The 9,333-nt window shown below is 45.5% G+C and overlaps 1 protein-coding gene across 1 annotated transcript; it reads left to right on the forward strand.

Moving 5' to 3' along the window:
• The first annotated feature begins 1,585 nt into the window (after nucleotides 1–1,585).
• EDN1 (endothelin 1) lies at nucleotides 1,586–6,504 on the forward strand. The gene is made up of 5 exons (XM_061449495.1): nucleotides 1,586–1,974; nucleotides 2,183–2,336; nucleotides 3,286–3,444; nucleotides 3,724–3,831; nucleotides 5,215–6,504. The coding sequence occupies exons 1-5, from the start codon at nucleotides 1,911–1,913 to the stop codon at nucleotides 5,351–5,353; spliced, it is 624 nt and encodes a 207-aa protein (XP_061305479.1). The 5' UTR covers nucleotides 1,586–1,910; the 3' UTR covers nucleotides 5,354–6,504.
• The last annotated feature ends 2,829 nt before the right edge of the window (nucleotides 6,505–9,333 follow it).

Raw genomic sequence — 9,333 nt, forward strand, 5'->3', positions numbered from 1 at the left:
CTGTAATAATTCACACAAGTACCAATGCATTGGTATGCTGGTAAGTGCCGCCCTACATACACAAAACGACAGCATACACAAGAAGATACAATCCCTGCTCTGAAAAATTAGATTCCCACGCTAGAAAGGTGTGAAAACAATATCATGTAACCCAGCTTTCTCTATTGACAGATGTTTTATTGGGCACTTTTTGCAGCTTTAATAACAGGTATGACCATTTCAGGATGGGCCACTGGTGTTTAATCAGCATACTGGTCTAAATGTTTGCTATTGCTCAGAAAGCACCTACACTTCATCCTGTTAGAAGCAGGCAGATTGTTCTGAGGGAAGGATTGGTCTCCACTTGCATTCCTTTCTTGCACTCTTTCTCATAATATCTGCTAGCAGCTATTGTTGGAGAAAGGATACCAGCTAAATGGATCTCTATTTTGACTCAGCATACTTGTAGACAGTATGTCTGCTATGATACGGCAGCACAGTACAATTTGATACTTAATAAAAAATAAAGAAAGCTATTCACCTGAGAGATCACAATGCGACTTGCAGTTAACAGCCTTAGTCTTTGTGATAGCCAAGGTCATTTCCATTATTACAGCACAGTGCACGGAAATACCACAAATACCAAGAGAGCCTTATCTATTTACCATAGGTGAAATTGGCATGCTTTGCAGCTCCACTTTGGATCACAGGCATTTGAGTTCGCTCGAGTTTATATTCAAAGGCTGGTTTTCCCAGCTGGGAGCTCAGTGGGTTTCATGCATGTGTGTAGTTGCCCTGGCATTGCTGCGGCAGTTTCTCAAGTGCTCAGCTTCCACTCCGACAGCTCAACACAAGGCAGCAAACATAAACACATGGGAGCAAAACTCACCCTGACATTGCCAGAGTAGCAGAAGGACCAAACCCAAATGCTGTGCATGGGTCTTCCTGCTTCCCGACAACACATCCCTGCTTGCCACTTTAGAAAAGGGGGGTATACCTAACTCCTCACAGCTGCTGCCGAACCCAAACCACTTCAGACTCCGGAGTCCACCCGGCTGGGCCAGCGGGGAGCGGGCTGGGGTCAGGCAAAGCCAGGTCTTCTTCACCCCCGCCGTATCTCGGCGCTGCCCGTCTCTCGGGCCGGGGAGGGACGGAGGGGACGTCGTCGGGTCCGTCCTCCGGGATGGCGGCAGCGGGAGCAGCGAAACGCGCCACCTCCGGGCGCCGGAACCGCTCCAACGAGCGCCGCGAGCCTGAGGGGCGACCGCGACACCTCCACCGCGGGCGGCACAGAGCCTGCGGCCGCCGCCGCCCGGCTCGCCCCACTGTTAAAACAGCACCAACAACAAACGCTGACAATAATCACAATAATTATTATTGTTGTTATGGCGAGCGCCAGGGTGCCCGGCGTACCTCCGCCAGCCGACTGAGGCGGCCTCCAGCCCGCCCTCAGGTGCGATGCGCGGGGCGCCCCCTGGCGGCCCGCCGCCAGCGCAGCCGGGGTCGCCCCCCGTTCCGTCCCGAGGCCGTCCCGTCCCACCCTGCTCCGCTCCGCTCCTCCCCGGCCCCCCGGCAGCCGCCGCCGCCCCCCGCCGCTCTGAAGTTTGCAGGCGATTTCCTTTCCAGGCCGCCCTTATCTCGGGCCGCACGTTGCCGTGCGGTGACTAATAGCAGAATAACATTGTCTTGGGATAAAATAGCGCCGGGGCTGTTTACCCGCTCCATGGGGGTTCGCTATAAAAGGGCGCCGGGGACCGCTGCGCCAGCCAGACGCGTCGGGGCGCACCGAGCCGCTGCCTTCCCTAGCTCCGTGCCCCGACGGGGACGGGACATGAGCCTCCGTCCAGACGCTGCGAGACTCTTTCGCCCCTTTTTTCTCTTTTATTAATTTTCCCTCCTTTCCTATTCCCGTCCGCTCTCCGCTGTCTGCTATGGATTATTTACAGATGATCGTCTCTCTTTTCTTCGTGCTCTGCCCGGGGCTGCTGCCGGCAGGTAGGTGCCGGTCGCTAGCCACTCGTCGTCGGTGCCGCCTCCCGGGCTCAGCTCCGGCCCTGCGGGGGTCTGTAGGGTGACACCCCGGCTCCGTGCCGCCGGGCATCGCGGGGAGGGAGCTCGAGGGTGCGGCGGGAGGGACTGTCGCCAGAGGTGCGCGGGGTGCGTGGTGGCCGCGAATGCTGAGCTCTGCCGCTCCCTCCCGCAGCCCCCGGAGCCGAGGCGGCCGCCGCGCCGACATCCCCCTCCGCTGCCACCGCCTCCGCGCACCGCCGAGCCCGGCGCTGCTCCTGCTCCTCGCTGATGGATGAGGAGTGCGTGTACTTCTGCCACCTCGACATCATCTGGATCAACACCCCCGAGTGAGTGGATTGGGGAGCTTCGGCGGTTCCCAAGTGATGGGTTTCCCTTTGGTTGGAGAAAAGGGCAGGGGGATACATGGGTCAAAATTAAGAACCACAAAATCCTCTGCAGAAATAGCACGAGGAGGAAGGGATAGTTATTTGCACCGTATTTTCTATTGCTTCCCTGCTTTTCTGACGAGTTTAGAAGTGAGACTGTTGCCAGGAGAAAGCGAGAAGGGTTTGACCACTTAGATTGCGCAGATAGCTCCTAATAGCCCTAACACACCTGCGTTCTTAACATCTGAGCAGGAGTATTTCGTGTGCTGCTCAGCAAAGGCTGCGGGATAGTTTTCGCTATGAATCAGAAGCAGACAAAATACCACAAGTATGATTTTGCCAGCCTGAATCTGTCTGACCATTTTTCTTTCTGACAAGTTGGGAGGCTAGAAGGCTCACTTTGACACCGGGTGGCTCCACATCCCTTCTTGATGCTCTGTCCTACAAGTTAAAGCATCCCACATGTTAATAGGGTTACGTAGTGTCCGTTTCAGCTGTCTCCTCACCAAAATGTAGTAAGCCAGAGCCTCGCCTAACACTGCAAACACTGGCTGCAGCAATTTGTTTTGCTGCTGAGCACAGAGGATCTGTTCCTCACTATTATTACTACTTTCACGATTTGAAGTTACCAAAGTTCAAAGAGATGAGATTTTATTGCTTTCTACTGTGCAGGGAGGCACAGCAGCCTCATGAAATCTCAATTAAAAGGCCATTAGCCTTGCCGGTAGCCGTGCTAATGTTGCAGGATCAGCATAAACATTTGCATGGAAACTGTGACCAGCAAGGTATTCCCAATATCCCAGCCTTTACTCATGCAATCAATCCCATTGGTGAGATTGCCCAAAATACCTCATTGTTTTGAAGCCACAGAATTATTTGTATTACTTTCATGTTGTCTTTCTGATCATAGGAAGACTGTTCCATATGGTCTCGGAGGCCCTTCTCGATCCAGAAGATCACTGAAGGACATGGTGCTGGAGATCCTTGCTGATCCTAGCAGCAGATGCCAATGTACCAACCAGAAGGACAAGAAATGTCTGAACTTCTGCCAGACAGGAAAAGATCTCTGGTGCGTTTATTGTTTCTACTTTTTAAAAGGCTGTGCATGTAAAAGGGGTGGATTGTGGCAGACTTACTCATTTTGGCACTTGCTGAGTGAATAATCTCCCCAAAGCCATGCCTCCTACCTGAGTGCTCACACTGCTATGATACATGCTATGGTTTGGCCCAGAAAGGTTGCTTATTACATGCCTTGAGAAGTGGTTGGTGAGATGCCTCACCTTGTGTACTGCAGACTTGTTCGGTTGTTGTGGTTTTTTTAACAGCAGCACCTTATCCCTTTTAACAGGGCTCAGTCCACAGCGGAGAAAAACTTGCATCACCGCAACAAAGGTGGCAGTTGCATTGGACCCAAATGCATGAGCCAACGGCTTGTCGACAGCAAGAAAATGAAGCAGTGAGTTTCTTCCCATTCTGTTGTAGCTCCCCGGCATAGCAATAGAGAGCACAGTTCACCTGCCTTTGGGTCAGTGTGAGCTTAGCTGTTGATTTCAGCTTGAGAGTTAGAGGAGTGAATGAGGATATCTTGAGGGCTTTTCTTTGTGCAGAGGTGTGTTAGCTTGTGAAGACATGAGCTCTGAGCTCTATCTAGCACCCTCCGTTTGTTTAGTGAAAGAAGACTTATCTGTAGGCCTAAAGATACACCTAATTCAGAACAGCATGAAATAATGAAATACTGACAGAAATAAATAGAGCCTGTTATTTTACTGAGTTCATGTACCCTCTTAACTACTTGAAAATATTCCAGCTATTCTAACATGAAGTTAAATCAGAATGCCTTTTCTTAGATACTTTATTCCATTTCACTGGAGTAAAAAAAAAAAAAAAAAAATTATTATTGATCTACCCAGAGTTTGAATATAATATTTCTTCTGGCTGGTGTGGCTGGCTTTTTAAAGGCAGAAGGTGGATTTCTATCTACCTTATCTCCTTACATTGCCTGATAAACCTACGTAAAATGAACACAGGAGGTTAGTGATGGATATTACTGCAAAAAGATTGAGGAAGGGGAAAATGAAGACTAAATTCACACTGGAGCCCAATTTAATATTTGAGATTATGAGTAAATTTCAGGACTGCCCTTTGAGGTCTGTGCATAAGTTGAGTGGCAGTAGGCAGCAGGCAGCAATATCACTCCAGGGTGAAATTCAGAGACACATGCATTGGACTTGGTGCAGCTATGAAGCCAGCTTTGAAGTTGAGTGTTAGTACAGCTGTATCAGCTCCAGTGTCCAGACATATGCCCATGTAAAAGTATGGCATACAGAGGTTTGCCCATGCAAAAGAAGGCTCTTCAGTGCTACTTTCACAGGCAGAACAGGATTTATGACAGCAGGCAGCCTGATGATTTTGAGTGAGACGTAGGGCCTAGGAGTCTTAAATTATTTTTGAAAATGGAGCATGCTTACTTACTTACTTGAAAAATGCACCCATTCATTGGAATCAGGATCAGGTTTACTTAAAAGAAATAAAAACAGCTGAAAAGAGTAATACTGAAGACCTCTTCGTCATAGCTTACATGCTATTTAAGGAAGTCGAGGGTGTCTAGATTTGAATGAGTATTTTAACTTATTTTAATGTTAGCATTTAAATTCTGAATATAATATTTCAAGTGGCTAAGGTTAACATAATTTGGACAGAGGTATAGAAATCAGGAGTTTCTGAGGATCCTGTAGCAAAAATCTAGACTGAAGTTTATTTAACCAAAAACTTAATGTCTGCACACTGGAGATGCATCTTCATTATTGTAACTATAAATGTCTATTTCTTGGTTTTGTAGGCTGGAAGCTATTGGTAATAGCATCAAAGCTTCCTTCAGTATCGCAAAACTGAAGGCTGAGCTCCAGAAAGGGAGGAAGCTGAAACATAACAGGGCGAACAAAAGACAAAGCTTCTGGGAAAGCCTGAAAGCATCCTAGTGGGAACATCACCTGAATCTTTCTCCACTACACTTGCTGACAAAGCACCACCAAACTTTCTCTTGACTTCTAACATTCCACAATGGTGAAGGGTCTCTCTGTCCAAGTGTTTGCGCAGCAGAACAAAACACTGAGGAAGTCCCATATTTGGAGGTACAAAAGGAAAAGATTTCATCATCTTGGAATTCAGATGGATGGGTAGAGGGGGTGAAGGGAAATCTACAGTAACATACATGAAAAGCCAAGTTTCTGAAGAAACATCTGAATATTGCCTCTGGAATGTTACCCATTAATTGCGCAGCCTTCAGAGTCTACATCAAAAGTATCTGGCAAGGAAGACCTCAGAGATGTGCTTAGAAAGGACAGAAAGCAAGATATGAGTAGACAAACTTCAAGGCAAAAAACTCTACTTTTTGATTAAAATGCAAAAATGAAAGCCACAGTGCTACTTTAATCAGGACTTACTGCATATATACGTGTCTACCTCGTGTACTGTTTGTTGCACTCCTGCTAGAGTATTTTTACACCTTGTTATTGCCTTTACTAATCAGCTGCAACCCTTTGCCTTTTTTCAGAAGTCTGGTTTACTTGTACAACCAGAGTTATCAGAATGTGGGTTAGGCACTGTGGTTGTTTGCACAGTCAAATCCTTTGGTTTTAGATACCAAAGGACTCTTCAAAATAAAATAAAAATTAGAGGACGCTACTAGGTTTCCCATAACAAGAATATTTGGCTAACTGAAGTTCTAATAATAGAGGTTATTGTGTCTTACATTGCACCAAAAATGCACTGGAGTGGGGATGTACCAAAGGCTGTTGTGAGATACATTCAGTGCCTTGTTTGGTAGAATTGTGTTGAGACAAAGGGTTGTTTTGAATTATGTCAAAAGGCTAATATTAGGTGAATGTTTATAGCAGTGAATTTATTCACATTGTTGAATTTGCTGACAGGTTGAATCTTATGTGCTCATTTTTTTTGTGTTTTATATTTATATTCACACAAATTCTTCATTATATTTACCATGTTGAATACACATTGAAGTAGGCCATATTGGTCTATGCATGTTTTATGTATTTCTGTATGAAATTGGAAAATGCTTTATGCCTATCAAGGTAAATATCTCCAGAAATAAATATTTTTAATTACTGTATTGGTTTGGTTTTCATATGCCCCGCTTTTTCGTTGGCTGTGACTCTGTGATCATGGAGGCAGATTGCCCCACATACAAAGCTGACCTAGATGAAGCATGTATTTTTAAGTGAGATTAGCCAGATTGCAACACAGAAATTTAGTGCTAAATGTAATATGACAGATAATGCTTGTTCTAGCATCAAGCCATCTTATCAAAACTTCATGGCAAAATTTGAATTGGCCAAATGAATTTATCCTGGTGCAGCATTCTCACATGACTGATGTCTTTTTCATCCGTAGTACAGTCTTTTGTTGGATACAGTGTACCATTAAAATATGACCAGTAAGTGGTTGGATATAGATGAACTAGAGGAAAAAATGCACACGCTGAATGCTTTGTGGGCTATATTGGACTAGGCAGTGTTATGTTACTTATTGCCATGCTATCCTGAAAGTCTCAGCCCAGCCCATGCAAGTTAAAGATTGAAACCATAATGGAGCCTGACCCAAGCCCAGGAAAGAGCTGGAGCAATAGTTAAACTTTGCAAGTCTCCAAACATTGCCCTAAAGTGGTTATAGCTGGAAAGATGCTTAAAGAAAATAAATGCATTTAATAATCTGTGATCCTATAGAAAAAAAAAAAACAAACAAACAACTGCACAAGAGTTAAGTCCATGGGCAAAATGGAGTGATTTGATTTAAAAAAAAAACCAAACTTCTACAAGCAACTACAATGCAAGGTGTGTGACACAAACACTAACATTAAAATTTCCCCATTAAAAATTTCTGAAACTGCCCTGAGTTTCTTGTCAGTATTCATTTGGTTGAAACGTTTTTCACACCAAAGCACCATAAGGCTGAGTAAAGCCTATATCACGTTTCCTTCACACTGTTCTGCCACATTTTGGGACAGTAATTCCATGGAGAGATGGCAATGCTGGCACCCTGGGTCCGACAGAGAGTGGGAAAGAATCGTGAGCCCCTACCCTTTTACAGGGCAGGATGCAGCCCCTGGAGCCACCCTTTGATCTCTGTATCACCAGTGCTAACTGCTCAGGATGCGCATGGATCAGTGACCTCTGTCAGGTGTGAAGAGACCTCACTAAAGCTCCCTGTTTTCCCATTTCTTCCCCTACCAGTAGTTGCCTTAAGCAGGGAAAATAAACAAGCAAGTACTCGAGGTGCTGCTTCTCACCCAGCCAAAGCAGCAGGCAAGTAGGCGGTGTGGGGTACCCTGCTAGGGAATGGGCTGTGAATTGACAGCCAATTCCAGTTGCTCCTATTTTCTCTCCCAGAAGAGAGAGACAGGAGAGCAGTGATTCTGGGAGCAGAGTTGTGCCACAGCAGCTCCTGTGCTGTTATTAACACTGGCTATCTGGATTTTGTAGATAGCCAGGGTAAATGATGCTGTAGATGGGCTTTAATAGCCCAAATTCCTGGCCAGCCGCTTAAGTGATTCTTGAGACATCATCCTAAAAATAAACTTGTTCTTTCTAGGGTTTACTGTGTTCATGCCTAGATTCAAAAGCTGGCTTTCATCCTCCTTTCCTTCCCTGTGAACTGACCCTGCTGCTTGCTTATGCTGCAGCTTTGTGTAATGATGGCCCTTTGGAGAAGGCATGGTCCCAACAGCTGTGCAAGGTAAAGCAAGACCCCTTCACAGCACTGAGCCTGAGCAGCAATGCAAAGAGCACAAGGAGGGTGAAATACTCCTGTGCCATCGGTTTGCAGTCTTTGGGGAGAGTGACTGAAACACCTTCCTCTGCCCAGCCTGCTCCTGTTCATGTGCAGCAGTGGCAGAAGGGGATTTGTCCCTGTCCCAACCCCATGCTGTTTACCTTCTGTCATAGGAGCATAAACTGCAGTTTACCCTGGCTTGCACTAATGAACTGGACCAAAAGCCAGAATTTAACAGTCTGTTTGTCTCATTGAATAAGCAAAAGGGAATATAAAGCGTTTTATCTCAAGGCTGGCTCACAGACTAGGATCTGCCCCAGAGGTTTGCTCCTTCACAAAGCAAGTTCCACAGCAGAAAGAGAATCAATAACTCAGGCCAGAACCCATGGTGAAAAAAGAGAGGCATGGTATGTGCTGGGATTTATGGCACTGAACACAGAGGAGTGTAAAAGTACATTCTTACTTATAATAAACGACCTGAGCAAAAAAAATATTCTACCTGAAGCCAATGGAAACATTGTGCTGACTGCAGAGGCAAGGCTTCAGAGTCAGAGCTCTCATTCTTCTGACTGGAACTAATCTCACTTCTCTTAAAAAGTAAACCTTTCATGACCATGTTCTATCTCCTTTTTAAGTGAGAAGTTCTTCCAGTCAAGGATGAAATTTGAGAAGGACGAAGGGAAGCATATAGAGAAGAAGGCCACCACTGTCTATCATAGCCATACACTAATGGTACCAAAATATAGCTAACATATGGCTAAAATTCAGCTCAGATCAAGAGCAAGGAAAGGCCCCATTCCAGAGCTGTTATCAAGTTGTATCTCCCTCCTCTCCTTTTTCCTGGGTTCAGCATGGCCATTTCTGAAAAAAAGTTTTGCAGGAAAGGACAAATATTTCTCTCCAAAATTTAGCTTGCTGTACTTTTTATTCAATGCTGTGTGTAATTCTTTCTTGCTCAGTTGGTTTATTTTTATTTTCTCTGGATAAAGGGTGTTTTGACTATGTATCAAAACACGGTATACAATGAAACAAAGCTTCAACATGTGAGTCAGGTTTCAAGTCATGAAAATACTACAATGCTACTGAAATTCTTTCCATCTTATCTACATAATTCTGACCTAATTTTTCCAGAAATGGCTAATCTAATCCGTACCATGTTATCGTGAACTGC

This window comes from Pezoporus flaviventris, unplaced genomic scaffold (assembly GCF_033815535.1).
Source record: "Pezoporus flaviventris isolate CSIRO_AGI_PZ_B2104156 unplaced genomic scaffold, CSIRO_AGI_Pfla_v1 ptg000007l, whole genome shotgun sequence".
Lineage (NCBI taxonomy): Eukaryota > Metazoa > Chordata > Aves > Psittaciformes > Psittacidae > Pezoporus > Pezoporus flaviventris.